Consider the following 20,618-nt stretch of genomic DNA (forward strand, 5'->3'; position numbering starts at 1 on the left):
ATTTGTCTTTGTAACAAAGTAACCTCAAAGGAAAATAAAGAAAAAGCCAGACAATCACAGATTACACTCTAAGATAAAATATTATGTTTACAAATGCATTAAAATAGGGTGAGGAATCTTTTCTTTTTTTTTTCCCTAACAAGAACCACGAACACAAAAAGAAAATAATGAGAACTAAAGACAAAAAAGTGATTTTATTTAGGTATTTTCTAAGTAGAATATGTATCACTCAATTAATTTATGACTGTAATTTCTTCTTCTGGGCAGGAGGTAGCAGGTCAATGCTTCTGGCATCAGCAACTTGAAAAAGTCAAATGAATTACAAAAACCTTATTTTTAAAAGCATCAAACAGTACAGAGACAATGTATAGCAGATGGACTAAAATTCCAGAGAAGGAGAATCATTCAGTGATAAGCTGATGGACTGAAAGCTCTTTTAGCCTCTGGGGACATTTGTTGATTCAGGGTGTATGCTGAGGATCAGGGTTTAGCCCCGCAAAAGGTCACCACTGGGAGAAAAAGTAGCAGTAAACTTTTAGTGGTTGATGGGGCTACAGCCATCATACTGGAGATTTGAAGAGCCTCAAACACATGGCTAATTTTTCCCCGCAAAACTGAACTGAGAGACTGAAGAGGTAGTGAAATCTCCCCAGTCTTGTGGTACTAGGAAACAATGACCCACCAGAGGAAGAGGCCTGAAACAAAACAGGCAAAATAAAGCCCTAGAGGGAATGGTCATTTTCCACCTATAGCCACTTTCACCTGGGGTCACTTACCAATTCTGGGTGCAGCTAGAGGTTGAGAATTCAGGCATGGCCCCTGGAAGAAGGCCCCGACTGGGGGCACAGAGAAGCTAGCAGAGATTCTGGCATTCACATGGGGCCGGAGTAACAAAACTGAAGACTTGAGGGGCCTCACACGGCCAGTCTCCCCCGCAAGGTATCTGCTAAATTTTGAAGCTGCATGGGGCCGAAGGCTAAAGGACTAGGCTGAAAACCTCGGAAGGGCAAAACTGAATCTCCCACAGTCTTTCAGGCTGAGGAGATAAATATTTGTCAGATTCTCAGTTCAAAACTCCTGGAAGGCCACATCCGAGGAATGGGGCAAATCAAAAATACAGCCTACCAAAACTAAAACCCAGTGTTGACCTAGCTCAATTTCTGATGGATTAAAATCAGTTTTCAACCCTATCTGCCTAAGAGAGTAAAGAGGAAACTCTAATAGGAGATAAAATCAGCTGGAGCCTCTAGCACTCCACACACAATATCCAGCATACGATAAAGAGTTACTAGACATAAAAGAGGCAAGACTATATAACCAACAACCAAGAGAAAAGACAGAAAACAGAAGCTGACCCACAGATGATCCAGACTGGAGTTAGCACACAAAAACTTTAAATAACTATGATTAATATGCTCAAGAAAATAAAGGGAAAGATGGGTTAAAATGGAAACTTCCTGGGGCACCTGGGTGGCTCAGTTGGTTAAGTGTCCTATTTCAGTTCAGGTCACAATCTCATGGTTCCTGAGTTCTAGCCCCATGTAGGGCTCTGTGCTGACAGCTCAGAGCCTAGAGCCTGTTTTGGATTCTGTGTCTCCCTCTCCCTCTGCCCCTCCCCTTCTCATGCTCTGTCTCACACTCCCTCTCTCAAAAATAAATAAGCATTAAAAACATTTTTAAAAAATGGAAACTTTCTACAGAGAACTGGAATGCGTTAAGAAAACCAACAGGCATTCTGGTGCTGAAAAATAAAGCATCTGAAATTAAGAACTGGATATATAGATGTGTTTAACAGCATACTGTATACAAAGAAAGACATGATTAGTGAAACGAAAGAAAGAGCTATATCAATATTCAAACTGGAGCATAATGGAAAAAATTTAAAAAGAATATGGGGAAAAACATAAGAAACATGTAGATACACTTACATTTATATATATAAATTTATAGTCTAGAAAAAGAGGAGGGAATAGTGAAGAAACTATATTCTAAAAAATTCTGACCAAGAATTTTCCACAATTGTTAAGTAGTATCTACCAGTAAACTCTAAGCAGGGTGAATTCCAACAAACCCATATTTAAGTATAATGTGATAAAACACTCAAATCAAAGAGAAAAAGGAAATCTAAAGCTGAGTCAGAGGGGAAAAAAAGTAATAATCCCACTAATGGGATGTAAATAAGACTGCTGCTGGAAACAGAAATGATGGAAGTCAGAAGACAACTGCATGATTTCTTTAAAGTGTTAAAAAAAAAAAACCAAAAACCTGCAACCTAAAATTCTATACTAGCAAGTAGGCTTCAAAGACGAAGGTAAAGTGGGGCACCTGGGTGGCTCAGTCAGTTAGGCATTGGACTCTTGACCTCGGCTCAGGTCATGATCTCATGGTTTGTGAGTTCGAGCCCTGCATTGGGCTCTGTGCTGATCGCACAGAACCTGCTTGAGATTGTCTCTCCTTCTCTCTCTGCCCCTCATCTGCTTGCACATGCTCTCTCTCTCTCACTCACTCAAAATAAATAAATAAACTTAAAAAAAAAAATGAAGGTAAAGTAAAGGAATTTTAACACAATAAAATTTGAGGGGATTAGGAGGCCTGTACTAAGGGACATACTAAACTGAACTCCTCAAGCAGATGAAAAATGTAAAAATGGAGATTAAAGAAAAAGTAAATTTGGGGGTGAATATAAAGATCAGCGGTACAAAATGGCCAATATATTAGCTGTGAAGTTTAAAATACATGCAGAGGGGCACCTGGGTGGCACAGTCGGTTAAGCGTCCGGCTTCAGCCAGGTCACGATCTCGCGGTCCGTGAGTTCGAGCCCCGCGTCAGGCTCTGGGCTGATGGCTCGGAGCCTGGAGCCTGTTTCCGATTCTGTGTCTCCCTCTCTCTCTGCCCCTCCCCCGTTCATGCTCTGTCTCTCTCTGTCCCCAAAATAAATAAAAACGTTGAAAAAAAAAAATTAAAAAATAAATAAATAAATAAATAAATAAATAAATAAATAAATGCAGAACTAAAATGCATGATAAGAAACCTATGAGGCAGGAGAGAGAGATGCAGAAAAAAAACACCTGGCAAAATTAAGATGGAATTAAACTATTCTAATGTTCTAGCAGTATTGGGGGAGCATATTTTGTTAGGGAATTAATTTGTATTAGACTATAATAAGAATAAACTTCATGTTCTTGAGGGTAACAAACTGTAAAAGAATATAGAATTAACAAGTTAATATAAGAAGAAAAATTTTTCTACTTTTTTTTTATGTTTACTTGTTTTTGAGAGAGAGAGCATGAGCAGGGGACGGGCAGAGAGAGAGGGTGACACAGAATCTGAAGCAGGCTTCAGGCTCTAAGCTGTCAGCACAGAGTCTGACACGGGGCTCAAATCCACGAACCATGACATCATGACCTGAGCCAAAACTGGACGCTTAACCAACTGAGCCACCCAGGTGACCCTAGAAGAAAATTTTTTTTTTTTTTTTAATTTTTTTTTTCAACGTTTATTTATTTTTGGGACAGAGAGAGACAGAGCATGAACGGGGGAGGGGCAGAGAGAGAGGGAGACACAGAATCGGAAACAGGCTCCAGGCTCTGAGCCATCAGCCCAGAGCCCGACGCGGGGCTCGAACTCACGGACCGCGAGATCGTGACCTGGCTGAAGTCGGATGCTTAACCGACTGCGCCACCCAGGCGCCCCTAGAAGAAAAATTTTAAAATAACTTGAACAATTCAAAAGAAGACAAGGAGGAAAAGGAACATAAAACAGATATATCATACAAGAAGCAAACAATGAGATAATAAATATAAAGACACAGAAAGATTGCAAACAAGGGGCTTTTTGTTTTTTTTTTTAATTGCCTTCACTTTTATTGAAGGTCTGTTCCCAAGATGCTCACAGGCTGGGGGCTGTGACCCCACATGTTCTGGGGTGCGGGAAGAAAAGAAGTGAAGGCAAAAAGGAAATGAAGAGACACTATGGCCCAAGCAAAGGGGGGGTGCAAAGTAGGCACAGGTGGGACACCTAGGAGGTGGCATGGAGGAGAAATAGAGTAATGGCAAGCTCTATCTAGACCTGGGGACCATGGGCCAAGCATAGGTCTGAAGGCTACCCCTCCCTCACCAAGTTGGCACCACCTGGCAGTGTATTGTGGGTAATGATGGAGAAATGATGATGGGCAAAACTGTATGATGCAAACTCAAACACAAGTAGATTTTGAGGGAAAAAAATTATTAGAGATAAAAAAAGATACTGTATAATGATTGCTCTCATAGACTGAATGGTTCTGTCCCCACAAGATTCATATGTTGAAATCCTAACTTCCAATGTGACAGTACTAAGAGTTGGAGTGTTTGGAAGGTGATTAGGTCATGAGCATGGAGCCCTCATGGATGGGATTAGTGCCCTTATGAAAGTCTACAACCAGGAAATGGGTCCTCACCAGACACCAAATTTGTGGGTGTCTTGATCTTGAACTTCCCAGCCTCCAGAAATGTGCAAATAACTTCATTGTTTAAGCCATCCAGTCTATGATATTTTGTTACAGCAGCCTCAATGATTAAGACAACTTGCAAGTATCAATCTGACAGGAAGATATAATGATACTAAACATGCATAAATTCAATAACATAATTTCAAAAAATATAAAGAAAAAAACAGAAAGAAAAACCCAAAATTACAGTGTGAATTTTAACACTTAACAAATGATAGAATAAGCAGGACAAAAAAAATCAGGAAAATGAGCTGGACACAATAAACCCAATCTAACTGACATACATAGAACACTGTGCCCCATGGCATCAGAATTCACATTCTTTTCAAGTGCACATGGAATATCTATCAAATTGACTATAAGCTGGTCATAAAGAAAGCCTCAATAAATTCAAAAGACTGAAATCACTCACAGTTTGTCCTCTGAAAACAATGGCAGATAGAAACGAAAACAAGATAACTAGAAGATCACCTGCTGCCTGAGACTTAGACAATATACTTCTAAAATGGGCAATCGAAAGAGAAATTAAAAAGGAAATCAGAAAATGTCTTTATTGAATGATAATGAAGATACATCAAAAATTTGTGGGATACAACTAACGTAATACTTCGATGAAAAGTTAAGGTCTTAAATACACATAAAGACTGAAATCTTATTAAAATCTATCTTACAAAGCTAGAAATAAATAGCAAATAAAAGAAGAATGAAAAAACTAATATAAATAAAATAATCAAAATAGTACGACACAAATGTACGACAGATAAAATTCAAAGCTAAAGGGTGATTCTTTGAAAATCCTGAGACTTATTAAGATATCATGAGAAAATGAATTACCAAGATCAAGGGACACCCTTTCAGACGCTGTAGACATAGAAAATTTGAAAATTTGGATTAAATACACAAAATTCTCAAGAAATACAGTCTCTCAAACCTGACAGAAGAAATAGAAAATATGAAGAGTGATATTTATTAAAGAAACTACATCAGATGTAAAATTCTTCCCACAAAGAAAACTTGACCAAAAAGACTTCATTAGTAAATTCTCCAAACATTTATGGAAGGAAAAACACCAATTAATACAAATATTTCTAGAGAAGTGAAAAAGATGAAACATTTCCCAACTATTTTTGAGATCACCAAAACCTTGGTATCAAAAACTCTCAGTATTTCAAGAAAGGAAAAGTACAAACCATTCTCTCTCAGGACCCCAGATACAAAAATCCTAAACAAAGTATCAGTTATTCAAATCCAGTAACAGATTAAAAAGTAGAGAAAGAGGACCTCTTCCAGGAACACATAGATGACTTAATATTCAAATAACAATTAGTCACATTAATAGAAAAAAATGGTGAAAATTTATATGATCAAGTTGAGAGATACAGAAAAAGCACCTGATAAAATTCAGTATCTATTCATGATTGAAAATTTTTTTAAACGTTTATTTATTTTTGAGACAGACAGAGACAGAGCATGAACCAGGGAGGGTCAGAGAGAGAGGGAGACACAGAATCAGAAGCAGGCTCCAGGCTCTGAGCTGTCAGCAGAGCCCAACGCGGGGCTCGAACTCATGGACCGTGAGATCATGACCTGAACCGAAGTTGGACGCTTAACCAACTGAGCCACCCAAGTGCCCCTATCTATTCATGATTTAAAAAAACTATTAGCCAATTAGAATAGAAGATAACTCATAAACTTGATACAGGGTATTTACAAAAAAACCTACAGCAAACACCACACTCAGTGGTGAATTAATTAACGGAAGCTTTTCCCCAAGGCTGATAAACAAGAAAAGGGTACCTGGTATTTTCACTTACTATTTAACACTATAATGGAAATCCTAGCCAGCGTATCCAGGCAAGAAAAAGGAGTAAGATACAAGGACTAAAAAAAGTGCAATGAAATAATCATTATTAACAGAAGATATTGACTGTGTATGTAGAAAATTAAAAACAAGCTATGGATACGCTCTTAGAAGTAATTAAATTAATTTAGCAGAAACACTGGATACAATACTAATTTTAAAAAAATCAATTCTATTTCTATCTACATAGATTTAGAAGCATGTATACATGCGCGCACACACACACACACACACACACACACACACACACACCCCAGCAGCAAACAGAAAAAATTTAAAAAACAATGTCATTTATGACAGCATTAAGAAACATCAAATACCTAGGAATAAATCTAAAGACAGACTCTCCCGAAACTTACAATATTACCAAGATAAACTGGAGATGTAAATAAATGGAGGGGCATACCAATTTCAGAAGTGGCAAGAATTAATACTTGGTAAAGATGTCAAATCGATCTAGAAAGTTGTTAAACTATAAATATCTTTCAATTCTGGATCAAAATAATGGTGGGTGTGGGGGAAAAAAGAGGGAGAATTGAGAAGCTGCTTCTAAAATTCATCCGGATGGGGCGCCTGGGTGGCGCAGTGGGTTGAGTGTCCGACTTCAACCAGGTCACGATATCGCGGTCCGTGAGTTCGAGCCCCGCGTCGGGCTCTGGGCTGATGGCTCAGAGCCTGGAGCCTGTTTCCGATTCTGTGTCTCCCTCTCTCTCTGCCCCTCCCCCGTTCATGCTCTGTCTCTCTCTGTCCCAAAAATAAATAAACGTTGAAAAAAAAAATTTAAAAAAAAATAAAATTCATCCGGAAATTCAAAGGGCCAAGAATAGCCCAGGTAATGCTGAAGAAGAAAAAACTACTGGAGTAATTACACAACTTAACAGCAAGATCTATCATAAAGGTACAGTAATTAAGTCATAGTTGTATTGGTACAAACAGTCTAATGCAACAGAATGGAAACTGATCCATTCACATAGTCATGTTACTGATGATAAAGGTGACACTGCAATACAGGGGGAAAAAAATGCTCTCTTCCATAAATGGTACTAGGTCAATTATACATTCACACGGGAAAAAAACGGGTCTTAACCACTACCTCTCACCATACACAAGAATAAATTAATTCCAGATAAACTGTAGAGCTAAATGCGAAAAGCAAACAAAAAACTTTCAGAAAATAACGTATACAAAAACATCTTCAGGACTTGGGAAATATTTCTCAAATCTCAGAAAGCACTTGCCATCAAAGGAACAAAGTGGGTAAATAGGGCTATATCAAATTTTCAAATTCTGCTTTTCAAAAAATACCAGTAATAGAAGAGTAAAAGCCAGAGTGGGAAGATAGCTGCACTATGCACGTGCGTATGTACGTATGTATTCCTATCTGAGAAAAGACTGTCATCTAGCTATATGAAATATTCTCACATTAGAAAAGGCAGACAATTCCATTTCTTAAAAAACACACATCGAAGACTTCAACAAATTCACAAATAAAGAAATCCAAGTAGACAATAAACATGAAGAAGTTGTTCAACTTCACTAGTTACAAAAGTTTAAAGTAAAAACGAAATATCACTATATATTAAGAATGCCTACAATTTTAAAATACTGACACTATGTTAGTGAAGATGTGAAGCACTGGGAGCTCTCAAATATTGCTAGTATCATCAATACTAAACCAGCTCTGGAAAATGGCAATTATTTATTAAAGTGAAAAATATATACAATCTATGACACAGTGACTCTCTCCTAAGAAGATGGCCAAGAAAAATGTGTATCTATGCTCCCCAGACAGAAGATGTGACTAGAATATTATAGCTTTATCTGTACTCCCCTAAAACTAGAAACAACTCAAATGTCCATCAGTACAACAGGTAAATTACTGTGGTACATTCACACAGTGGATACCTATACGGTGCAAAAACAGAACTGATAATGAAGAAGCTCCACTACAGGCAACGACAGTATAAATCTCACAAAAATAATTTTGAGTGAAAGAAGCCAGACACAAAGAGCACAGTATTTCTGATTCTATTTATATTAAAGTGGAAAAATTGACAAAAATAAACTGTGTTACATGTCAAGATGATGTGTACTCCTGAAGGGCAATGAACTGGAGGGGTATTTAAGGGATTTCTGGGTGCTAATGATGTTCTGTTTCTTGATTTGGATGATGATTTTATAGGCACATTCCGTTGGTGAAAATTCACTAAGTAGTGTCCCCGACACCTGCACACTTTTCTATATGTATACCACACTGCAACAAACATTTTAAAAATGTAGTAACGGGAACCACAAAGCATCATCAGTTGCATATCCAATGAATAACCACCATAAATTCTAAAGTTGCCTATTCTGGAGGGCACTTGGGTGGCTCAGTAGGTTGAGCGTACAACTTGGGCTCAGATCTTCATGATCTCACAGTTCTTGAGAGGGAGCCCAACGCTGGGCTCCCTGCTGTCAGTGCAGAGCCCACTTCAAATCCCCTGTCCCCTCTCTGTTCCTCTGCTCTCTCTCTCTAAAATAAACATTAAATTTTTTAAAAATTGCCTATTTTGGTCCCATTTTTTGGCCAATAAAATGGAAATCGAAAAGGAAAAAAAAAATAAGAGGTAGGAAAAAGGCAGTAACAAGTAAAGAAAAATAAGAGGAAAGAAATGAGTAATGAGAAAAATAGAAAGTAAGTGGGGGGAAAGGAAAAGTGGGAAGAAAGAACAGAAGCTGAATTAGGCTGAGGACATGGGAAGACAACAATGTTTGACAGAGGGATACAGCCTTAACACCTGAAATGTTTATTGGCTGTGACCATTTATAGCTCTTAATAACTACGAGTCTTAATTATTTAGGGGTTCTAAAACTCAATGGTATAAAGAAGAAATCTTCTGTGCCACAAAAGTGAACTACAAAGTTAATGTCATTCTAGGGTTCAATTAAATTAAGAATTAGAGGTGACTCAAGTAATATTAACTCATCACAGAGACCCACAGTTACAAATAAATCAATGTTTTAATATAGATGAACCCAAGAACAAGTGCCAAATACAGTTACCTCTTGAACAATGCCAAGGTTGGGGCGCCAACCTCTTGTGCAGTTGCAAACCTGTGTTTAACCTCTGACCCCCCCAAAACTTTACTAATGGCCTATTGGTGACCAGAAGCCTTAATGATAACATAAATAGTTGATTAACACGTATTTCACATGTTGCACATATTTGGCAAGAATATATATACTCTTATTACAATAAAGACAGAGAAAAGAAAATGTTACAAGGAAATCACAAGGAAAAGAAAATACATTTACAGTACTGTACTTATTTATCGAAAAAAATCTGTTTAAATGAGCCTGCACAGTTCAAACCCATGTTGTTCAAGGGTCGACTGTATGTTATATTGGATTTTTTTCAATTATAGTCTTTGGAACCAGATATTCTTTAGTTTTAAGGACTCAAAGTTTTAGAATCAAATTCTTTTTATCAAGGCACACATTTTTTCACTTAATTTGGATAACAAACCTGATCTGGCCTTCTTTTTCTTTTTTTTTGGTTTGGATTTTGTGTCCTCTTGCATGCTGTCTTCTCCATTTTCTTCCATTGAGCTTATTTTACCATCTTGATGAGAATCTGAAGTAACTGTTCTAACTGGAGATTTCTTCTTTTGTTCACCTTCAACTGTGTCATCAGAGATGGTTAATGTACTGCAAATACAACCCAAGTACAAGCTGTTACAAATGCATTCTTCACTTTCTTCTTAATGGTGCAGCAACGTGAACAATGAACAGAGTCAAAGATAATCCTAAAATCAGTATTATTTCCTGCTAAGGGGATACATATATTTTATTATGCACTAAAATGGTGAACTGTCAAATTAGGTATCAATGGGTAATATTTCATATTTGGTAATGAGTTACATACCCATGAGCCAAATTAAACTTAAGCTGTAAACTCCCAGAAAAAGAATGAATTTGTATGCTTATGAGCAATAGATCTTTCTTTTTTTTTTAAATTTTTTAAAATGTTTATTTTTGAGAAGGAGAGACAAAGTATGAGTAGTGGAGGGGCAGAGAAAGAGGGAGACACAGAATCCAAAGCAGGATCCAGGCTCTGAGCTGTCAGCACAGAGCCCGACAAGGGGCTCGGTTTTTCCACTGACTGTTGAAAGGATCCTCACCCTGTTGCCAAGTAAACGACTAATGAAGGAATTTTTAAATTATTTAAAAACAAAAAAAAAAATGTTTTAAGTTTGTTCTGCTTTCAAGAGGCTTCAAATACCCAACTTTTGACTTCTAGGTAATGATTAATTGCTTGTGTTTTCCAGTGGCTGGTGTGCCACTACATTTTCAGAAGGCTATTATTAAAATTAATAATTTTAAAGTTCTGCATCACATGAACTAATAAATGGTAAGGGGTAGCAGCCTAGAAGCATACTGAGTTGTGGAGAAAAACCAGCCTATTAAAGTTTGTAATTTATCAAGTAAAAAATCTGCATCTAAGTAATAAAAAACTGACTTCAATATATATAGTCATATTTTTAAAAAACACGTTGAGAAATAAAAAGATTAGAAAAATATTTCAAAACTGCCTATCACTCCAGAAGGCCATGCCATTTTATCACATCACCAAATACATGTATTTGTATTTAAAGAGAGCTATCTTTTGCATGCCAGTCACGTAACCCATGGTTTTATTTAAAATTCATGAACTAATATTTAATAGTGAGTATGGCTTACCAGTTCATAACAGACACGGTAGTTATAAGAAAGGTTTGTGGTATACTGTGGCAGGCAGGCTCTAAGATGGCTCTCGATCCTCACCTCTTGCCATTAGTATCTTTGTCTAATCCCCTTCCCTTGACTGTGGGCTGAATCTAGTGACCCACTTCTAATAGACAAAATAGGACAAAAGTAATAGATGTCACTTCCACACCATGATCAGGTTTCACAAAGACTATGACTTCTCTCCATCTCCCTTTCCAAGTAGCTCATATGGAGAGGTCCATGTGGCAAGGAACTGATATCTCTGGCCAAAAGTCAGTCAGGACCTGAGACCTGCCAAGCACCACATGAGTAAACTTAAAAACGGACATCGCAAGCCTTCCAACAACGATGTCCCCCAGCAGAGCGTGAAGATGAGTGCAGCCCCAGCTGACGTCCTAATTGCGGCCTATGAGAGACCCTGAGTCAGAGGCACCCAGTCAAGCCAGGCTCAGGTTCTTGATCCAAAGAAACTTGAGACAATAAGTGCTGTTTTGCTAACTTCTAGAGTAGCTTTTTCTTTTAATTTTTTATTTTTTTATTTTATTTTATTTTTTTTAATTTTTTTTTTTTAACGTTTATTATTTTTGGGACAGAGAGAGACAGAGCATGAACGGGGGAGGGGCAGAGAGAGAGGGAGACACAGAATCGGAAACAGGCTCCAGGCTCCGAGCCATCAGCCCAGAGCCTGACGCGGGGCTCGAACTCACGGAGCGCGAGATCGTGACCTGGCTGAAGTCGGACGCTTAACCGACTGCGCCACCCAGGCGCCCCTCTTTTAATTTTTTAAATGTTTATCCTTGAGAGAGAGAGAAAGAGCACACACAAGCATGAGCAGGGGAGGGGGAGGGACAGAGAGAGAGAGAGAGAGAGAGAGAGAGAGAGAGAGAGAGAGAATCCAAAGCAGGCTCCAGGCTCTGAGCTGTCAACACAGAGCCTGACGCGGGGCTTAAACTAATGAGCCATGAGATCATGACCTGAGCCTAAGTTGGACGCTTAACCGACTGAGCCACCCAGGAGCCCCTAGAGTAGCTTTTTAATGTAGCAACAGATAACCAATACATATAGTAAGGTGTTCATGTAGCAAATCTATTTGCCTTCCCTTTGTTACCACTGGTTGTCTAGCTTTTGGCAAGAGGGGAATTATGTTTAGGTGAGGACACTAAGGCAAACTGTCCCTGAATGCCAGGTAATAATCAAATATAGAATGTTCTCACCTCAAGTTGTTTATGTAAATGTGGATTATAGAAAATGAAGGTAATTAGTTAAAAGACATTTTTTATCTTGTTTTCCCCAAAGAGAGACATAAGAATACAAGTATGATCACAGAAACTCACATTGTACATGCAAACACATATGTGTAAGTATCATTTATAGAAAAAAAAAACCTAGAATACAAAATTTCTTATAATGATTACCTCTGGATGGCTGGATTACTTTTAGCTTCTTCTTTATGTCGGTATGCTCTACAATAAGCAAATGTTACTTGTATGATAACGAAAAAAACACTATATTCATATATCTGAACAGGCATTCATAACTCAAAAATGAGGGAGAAGTTGGGTTTCCGTTATTAAATAAGCTGATATAAATAAGTAGTTAAGGGTTAGAGACTCCAGAACAAGACTGGTAAGGTTTTGGCTAAACTTCATACTGGTTCTGTGACTGCACCCTTTCAAGTTTCCTCATCTGCAAAACAGGATGACAGTATTACTATTCCTCATAGGGTTGTCACAAGGAATAAATGAGTTAATTCTTATAAAGCACTGAGCATATACTAAGGTGCTATGGAAAGCATAACTGTTATTACTGTACTGGCAACAGGTTCACATGAAAGGTTAAGAATTTCCTTAGTATAACTGCAGATATTACTCAAAAGCTGAGAACACTAGTGTTTTTTAAAGAGGACCTTTCATATTTATCAACACAAAGTACCTTGACTCAGCTTTAGATGAGATTGGAACTTTCTTCTTTTTCTTTACTTTTTTTTCACTGTTCAATTTGCCATCATGCAATGAAGTATCTTTTTTCTCACTGTTCAATTTGCCATCATGTAATGAAGTATCTTTTTTTTCACTGTTCAATTTGCCATCATGCAATGAAGTATCTGAAGGAAAGTAAGTCAACTGTTCTTTGAGTTTCTTTCTTATTTTCTTCTTAATCTCCTTTGCCATTTCTTCAGCTACTTGAAGTTGGTATGCTTGCATCAGCTCTTCTTCCTCATCTAAATTATTATTTTCTCTTTCTTCATCTGCCTTCTCGCTTTTCTGACAAGCAACACCTGGCTGTGACCTGGTTTGTGCTTTCCGATGCATAGAATCCACCTTCTTCCTGGGAGTTGCCGGTTCCATTCCTTGTGCAGTCACCTGGAGTGCTGTTTTTACCTTTTTACTCGCCTTTCCTTGCTTGTCTTCCTCTGCACTGACATCATCTGGATTTTCAGGGGCTGACTGGAGATTCCTTGGTTTGTTTTTAGTGACTGGCATGATCTTCTCTGGGTTATTAGTGTCACTAGCACTTACATCATCCCTTTTAGTTTCTTTACTTTTCTGAAGATTGCTTCTAACAGCGTCAAGCTGGGAAAAGAAGACACAATAACAAAGTTTCAGCCGACCACAGTTCAGTCATGTAAAGAGAAAGCACAATGATCGTTGTTCAATGTGTAATCTTGGGAAAGTTATTTCATTTTTCACTTGGATACACTGATACCATTCTAGACCATCTCATTAGCACTATCCTAGTTTATTCTCTCAGCATTCAATTAGTAATTTCTGAGAGTAACTTCAGATAAATGAGGTAATTAACAGGGAGAAAAAGTAGTTAATGACTTTTCAGAAGTGAATAAATTGCTCAAACCTCAAATGTTATTTTTCTCTTTGGCAGAATGATGCATACTTTAATTATAAAGTATTTGAGAAATTGCTAAAAGAGGCACAGAGTTAAAGCAATTCAGATTCCCCCTGCAGAAACAGGTCATTTATCTTGCTTCATAATTACATTCTAAAGTCAGAAGTCTATAGTTCTAGAATCACCCTACAACTGATTCAAATACATCACTGAAAATCCTGCTAAATATTAAACATTATCAAGTTAAATCAAATCACAGACTAAATACATGCCTATATATCTTTCTAATTAAAATTACTTGAGATATTTTTACTAGAAAAGGGCTAGAAATCAAAAAGAAATGTTACTAGTAATAGAATAAATATTCTGAGAAATTTCCCAAGGATAAAAAATAGAAAGGATTAGATCTTTGAGGAAATTAGCAGAAAAAAACCACAACCCGCAGGAAAAGACTTCTCCGTGGAAGGGTGATTCTGGAGAAGCCACATAAGCCCTGAATCAAGTAACATCAGCAGAAGGAGGGGATTAAACCTGAGGATGACCAACTGAGGAGCTGGGAAGGACAGCTCTGTCCCCCACCTCCATTTGTGTCAGATGGTGACTTTCACCCAGAGGACAAGCAGGTGAACAGAGAGAGGGACATGCAGCATGCTTCAGGTAGGTACAACTGTCACCATACATACATGGAATCTTACAGTATATAGCCTTTTGTGACTGGTTTCCTTCACACAGCATAAAGCTTTGGAATTCATTCATGTTGTTGCATTTGTAGTAGTTTATTCCTTTAACTGCTCAGCAGTATTTCAATGCATGGATCTATACTATATTTTGTTTCTCTATATACTAATTAATGAACATTTGAGTTATTTCCAGTTTTGCACTGTTACATGTTTTTTGTTTCTCTTGTATACGCACCCAAAAATTACTGTGCTATAGAGTAAGTAGATGTTTAACTTTTTTTTTTTAATGTTTATTTTTGACGGGGGAGGGGCAGAGAGAGAGGGAGACACAGAATCCAAAGCAGTCTCCAGGCTCTGACAAGCACAGAGCCCTACAAGGGGCTTGATCTCATGAACCGTGAGATTATGACCTGATCCAAAATCAGATGCTTAACCAACTGAGCCACCCAGCCACCCCTAAATGTGTAACTTCTTAAATAACTTGCCAAACTGCTTCCCAAAGTGGCTGTAACATTTTGTAGTTCCAAACGCATAAGAGTTCCATTTCTATAATGGCCTTATCAGCATTTACCGCTGTCAATTTTTTTTAGCTATTTAAATATGTGTGTAATGGCATTTCAGTATTGTTTTACATTTTAAGTTTTTTGTTTGTTTGTTTGTTTTTTGACAGAGAGTGCGCAAGCAGGGGAGGGGCAAGGAGAGAGGGAAAGAGAGAATCCCAAGCAGGCTCTGCACTGTCAGCAGAGTACCCTATCATTACTGTTTTAAATTGTATTTCCCTAATTAGCAATGGTATTGAAAATCTTTACACGTGATCTCTTTTTTTTTTAATTTTTTTTTTAACGTTTTTTATTTTTATTTTTGAGACAGAGAGAGACAGAGCATGAACGGGGGAGGGGCAGAGAGAGAGGGAGACACAGAATCGGAAGCAGGCTCCAGGCTCTGAGCCATCAGCCCAGAGCCCGACGCGGGGCTCGAACTCACGGACTGCGAGATCGTGACCTGAGCCGAAGTCGGACGCTCAACTGACTGAGCCACCCAGGCATCCCCGTGATCTCTTCTTTAAGTGTTAAAATTTTTTTGCCCATTTTCATTGGGTTATTTTCAAATCACTGAGTTCTAAGAGTTTTCAAATGTTCTACACATAATTTATCAGTATGTTGTTGAACATATTTTTCTCCATCTATAGCATGTTTTCATTTTCTTAGCAAGGTCTTGAATTTTCACAAACCCGATTCATATTTTTTTCTTTTATGTTCATGCTTTTGTATGCTGAGAAAATCTATTCATAACTCAAGGTTACAATGGTTTTATCCTGTTTCTTCTATAACATATGTAATTTTAGCTCTTATGCTTAGGTCTTTGCTCCACTTCTATTTAATTTCTGAACATGATATGATCATAGTTTATAATATTGTATATGGAGATATGTTCCAGCACCATTTTTTGAAAAGGTTATCTTTCTCACTCCTTGGCAATTCTGGCACACCTTGGCAATTCTGTCAAGAACCAATTAATCATACACATTTGGGTCTACTTCTAGACTCTATACTGTTGCACTGAATCATATGTCTATCTTTATGACAATAACAGGTTGTCTTGGTTACTACAGCTTTACAATGAGCTTTGAATCAGACAGTCAAATTCTTTCAACTTTGTTCTTCTTTTTAAAAATTGTTTTTAGCTACTCTAGGTCCACTGCTTAAATTTACAAGTAAGTTTTATAATTAGTTTTTCAAATCTTAAAAAAAAAAAACAAAAAAAAAAACACCTACTGGCATTTTGATAAAATTGAATTGAATCAATAAATCAACTTTCAGAGAGTGGATAATAATGTTCTGTCAGTTATTATATGATAACAATGATTCTTCTGATGCATGAACATGAGTATCTATTTGATCTTTGTTTTTAGCAGTTTGGGGGTTATCAGGATATAACACGCCTTGTACAGTTTTTGATAAATTTATTTTTGTAATATCTATTTACTTTGGAGAGACAGAGAGACAGAGAGACAGAGTGTGAGTAGGAGAGGGGCAGAGAGAGAGGGAGACACAGAACTGGAAGCAGGCTCCAGGCTCTGAGCTGTCAGCACAGAGCCTGATGTGGGGCTCAAACTCATGAACTGTCAGATCATGATCTGAGCTGAAGTCAGATGCTTAACCAAGCCACTCAGGCGCCCCAACTTTGACCTTATATTCTGATAAACCCACTTAATAGTTCTAGTTAGTAGCACTTTTTGTAGGTTTTTGTCACCTGTAAACAGACACTCTTACTCCCTTTTCAATCTTTATGCCATCTTTTAAAATAGCATTATTGGGGCGCCTGGGTGGCGCAGTCGGTTAAGCGTCCGACTTCAGCCAGGTCACGATCTCGCGGTCCGTGAGTTCGAGCCCCGCGTCAGGCTCTGGGCTGATGGCTCAGAGCCTGGAGCCTGTTTCTGATTCTGTGTCTCCCTCTCTCTCTGCCCCTCCCCCGTTCATGCTCTGTCTCTCTCTGTCCCAAAAATAAATAAACGTTAAAAAAAAAAAAAAATTTAAAATAGCATTATTGCATTGGTCAGGGTCACCAGTACAATCATGAATACTCATGGTGACATAAGCTCAAACTTAGGGTAAAAGCCTTCAATGCAGGTATAGGTTTTTATAGATTCCCCTTATCAAGTTAAGGAAATTCTCTATTCTTTTTGTTTAAGAGTTAACAGAACGGGTGATGAATTCCGTCAAATCCTTTTACTGCATTTATACAGACAATCATATTGTTTTTTATTTAATCTTTTAATGTGATGAATTATATTGACTGATTTTTCTAATACTGAGTGAATGATGTATTCTTGAGATAAACTTTATCTGGTCATGGGGTATTATCCTTTCCATATAACTTAAGATTGGTTTCCTAATATTTTATGGAGTATGTCTGCTCTATGTTCAAAAGGGATACTGGTATAGTTTTCTTGTAATGTCTTTGTGTATCAGGATAATTAACGATTGCCTGCCCAAAGAGTAGAGAAACAGTTGCTCATTTTGTATAGTCTGTAACAGTCTGTACAGAATCATCATTACTTCTCCCCAAATGTTTGGTAAAATTTACCAATGTGGACACCTGAGAAAAGTAGGTAGTTTTCTTTATGGGCAGGTTTTTAACCACAGATTTCATTTTTTAAAAGTGTTCAATATACAAGTTATCTATGTCTCTTTGAGTCAGCTTTGGTAGTCTGTGTCCTTGAAGTAATTTATGCATTTCATCTAAACTGCTAAATTTGTCATAAAATTATTTGAAATATTACGTTATTCTTTTCAGGTCTGTAACATCTACAGTGAATACCCTCTTATAGTCCTAATTGGTAACTTGTGTCTTCCCTTTTTCTTAATCGATCTGGTTAGAGGCCATGCAGTCAGACACTCAACTGACTGAGCCACCCAGGTGTCCCTGTAAATTTTTAGTTTTAAACTCTATGTCATTGTTTTTGATCTGTCAATGTTGTAAGTCAAATGCCTGTCATTTAAAAAATCTATTTTAGAGTCTACTTTTAAAAATAGGAAGTTTAGAGTCGCCTGGGTGGCTCAGTTGGTTGAGCATCTGGCTCTTGATTTCTGCTCAGGTCATGATCCCAGGGTCATGGGATTGAGTCCCACATCAGGCTCCATGCTCAGCATGGAGCCTGCTTAAGATTCTCTCTCCCCCTCTGCCTCTCTGTCCTGTTCACGCTCACACACATGCTCTCCCTCTCTCTCTGGAATAAAACATTTTAAAAATTAAAAATAAATGTCCAGGAACGTTTATTTGTAGGACCAATAGTTCTATATGTCCTCACTACTTATTTCTTTCATTTTAAGTGCTTTAGCCACTTCTTCTCATGGAAGAATGCTTCAAATTTATCTTCCACATCACTAACTACATTTTTCATTGGTACCAATTCTACTATTTTGGGCTTAAGATATAGTTAAAAAAAAAACAACTAAAGAAAGAACATGGAAGGTGGTGGTTTTAAATCTCACTTATTCTACTTTTGGTTATATGGCCCTGGCAAACCACTTAACACCTTTGTTAAGTGGTTTTTCTGTTCAGATGTCTATAAAATCTGTCATGTCTATAAAATCTCTCATGTGCAAAGTAAGAGCCTCAATACCTATGTTCCATGATTAACATGAGAATCAGAAACAGCATTTGGAAAATTCTCATCACAGTGCCTAATAGACTGCTGAAAAATAAGGTGAATCTGCCATTATTACGAATTATTACAGCCTTTTCCTTGCTTCCTTTTCTTATTTCAGCCAGCTTCCCTTCCCATGTCAGCCTGCTTTGTACATGAGACTCCTTGTTTTTGTTGTGAAGAGGTCCCATCTCTTCGCACCTTAGTGAAAGAGATCCTACTGGGTTGTGGTTAGGAGAGGAGGTTCCACAGCCAGACTGTTAAGACTGTGAATTCTGTCTGGTTCTACCACTAACTGTGCAAATTTAGGCAAATTATTCAACCTCTGTGATCTAGTTTCCTCATTTATAAATGGAGATAAACCACACCATTTTGTTGTTTGTATTAAAAATGAGTGGGGGCGCCTGGGTGGCGCAGTCGGTTAAGCGGCCGACTTCAGCCAGGTCAAGATCTCGCGGTCCGTGAGTTCGAGCCCCGTGTCGGGCTCTGGGCTGATGGCTCGGAGCCTGGAGCCTGTTTCCGATTCTGTGTCTCCCTCTCTCTCTGACCCTCCCCCATTCATGCTCTGTCTCTCTCTGTCCCCAAAAAAAAAAAAAAAAAAAAGAAGTTGAAAAAAAAAAATTTAAAAATGAGTGGATATGCATAAAATGTTTAGAAGTGCTTGAAAGATAGAAAAGCACTGGGGCGCCTGGGTGGCGCAGTCGGTTGAGCGTCCGACTTCAGCCAGGTCACGATCTCGCGGTCCGTGAGTTCGAGCCCCGCGTCGGGCTCTGGGCTGATGGCTCAGAGCCTGGAGCCTGTTTCCGATTCTGTGTCTCCCTCTCTCTCTGCCCCTCCCCCGTTCATTCTCTGTCTCTCTCTGTCCCAAAAATAAATAAAACGTTGAAGAAAAAAAAAAAATTAAAAAAAAAAAAAAAGAAAAGCACTGCTATCTAGTAAATAGAAGCAGATATTCTTCCTCTACTCCTAAAATAAATCATTTCAAAAACATTTTGTTTCCCTCTAAGTCCTCCAGGAATATCCCCCCTTCTTTTGAGCTGAACAATCTCTTCCTAAGTATTTTTTCCTAGTATACTCATCTCTGAAAAAAAGAGAGAGAGAGAGAGAGAGAGAGAGAGAGAGAGAGAGATTTTAAATGGCCTCCTATGAACTAAAAGAGGGTGGGTAGGTCATGTTTAGTCACCTCACACTTGTGTGTTTCCAATATCTAAACTGGACCACAGGTAAATGGATGTACCTTCTGCCCATTTTCTGGCTGTCCACTTAACTGAGCATTCCAGGCCTAAACAGCATTTGGTTCATACTCACAAAGCCCAGTTCTAATAGTGAGAGAAAATATGAGGTTTCACTTTGACTAAGTCCATAAAAATATCCTCAGTTGTTTCCAGGGTTCTTTCTGCTTTTTTTGAGTACATACCAACTTGCTCAAGGAAAGGGCATATCCCAATAAGCAATGTTCCATCCTCCACATGCCTCTGTTCCCTACCAAACTACATACTGGTACCACCAGAAGAAGCACATTCTATCTAAGGGCAGCATCCACTACAGGAGACCTAACCTGCCCCCTTCTGTCAGTAGTTCTAAACTGATGTGCAGTACCACACAGGTGTACTATGAACCCCGTATGTGTGTGCAGCTGATTCTGGCTAATGTCAGTACTTACTTTTGCTTCACTTGAGAATATATACTATTACACTGGTAACTGCCAAAGAGAATATTAGAATGAAGAGAGCACATGACAAAATTCAGAATAGGGTAAAATTTGCTACAAAATACAGGTTATATATATAACTTCTAAAACTCCTGCCAAAGAAACACTATATACCAATTTACCAGAACATGCATGAA

At 38.0% G+C, this 20,618-nt stretch overlaps 1 protein-coding gene across 11 annotated transcripts in view; it reads right to left on the minus strand.

The window, feature by feature from the left end:
• AHI1 (Abelson helper integration site 1) overlaps nucleotides 1–20,618 on the minus strand; it is a 209,471-nt gene that overhangs the window by 179,032 nt on the left and 9,821 nt on the right. For 10 of the 11 annotated variants that reach the window (XR_015251561.1, XR_015251562.1, XM_086707930.1 and 7 more), the window contains 3 exons: nucleotides 13,029–13,669; nucleotides 12,512–12,559; nucleotides 9,856–10,037 (listed from right to left, as the gene is read on the minus strand). Coding sequence is in view for 9 of the 11 variants with exons in the window: in XM_086707930.1 (XP_086564056.1) it covers nucleotides 9,856–10,037; nucleotides 12,512–12,559; nucleotides 13,029–13,669 (871 nt within the window). In the remaining 2 variants the exon portion in view is untranslated. The remainder of the gene's footprint in view (nucleotides 1–9,855; nucleotides 10,038–12,511; nucleotides 12,560–13,028; nucleotides 13,670–20,618) is intronic. The other variant, XM_086707932.1, reaches the window with a different exon arrangement.

Source organism: Puma concolor, chromosome B2, assembly GCF_028749965.1.
Source record: "Puma concolor isolate L17-30 chromosome B2, mPumCon1.1.hap2, whole genome shotgun sequence".
NCBI classification, from domain to species: Eukaryota; Metazoa; Chordata; class Mammalia; order Carnivora; family Felidae; genus Puma; species Puma concolor.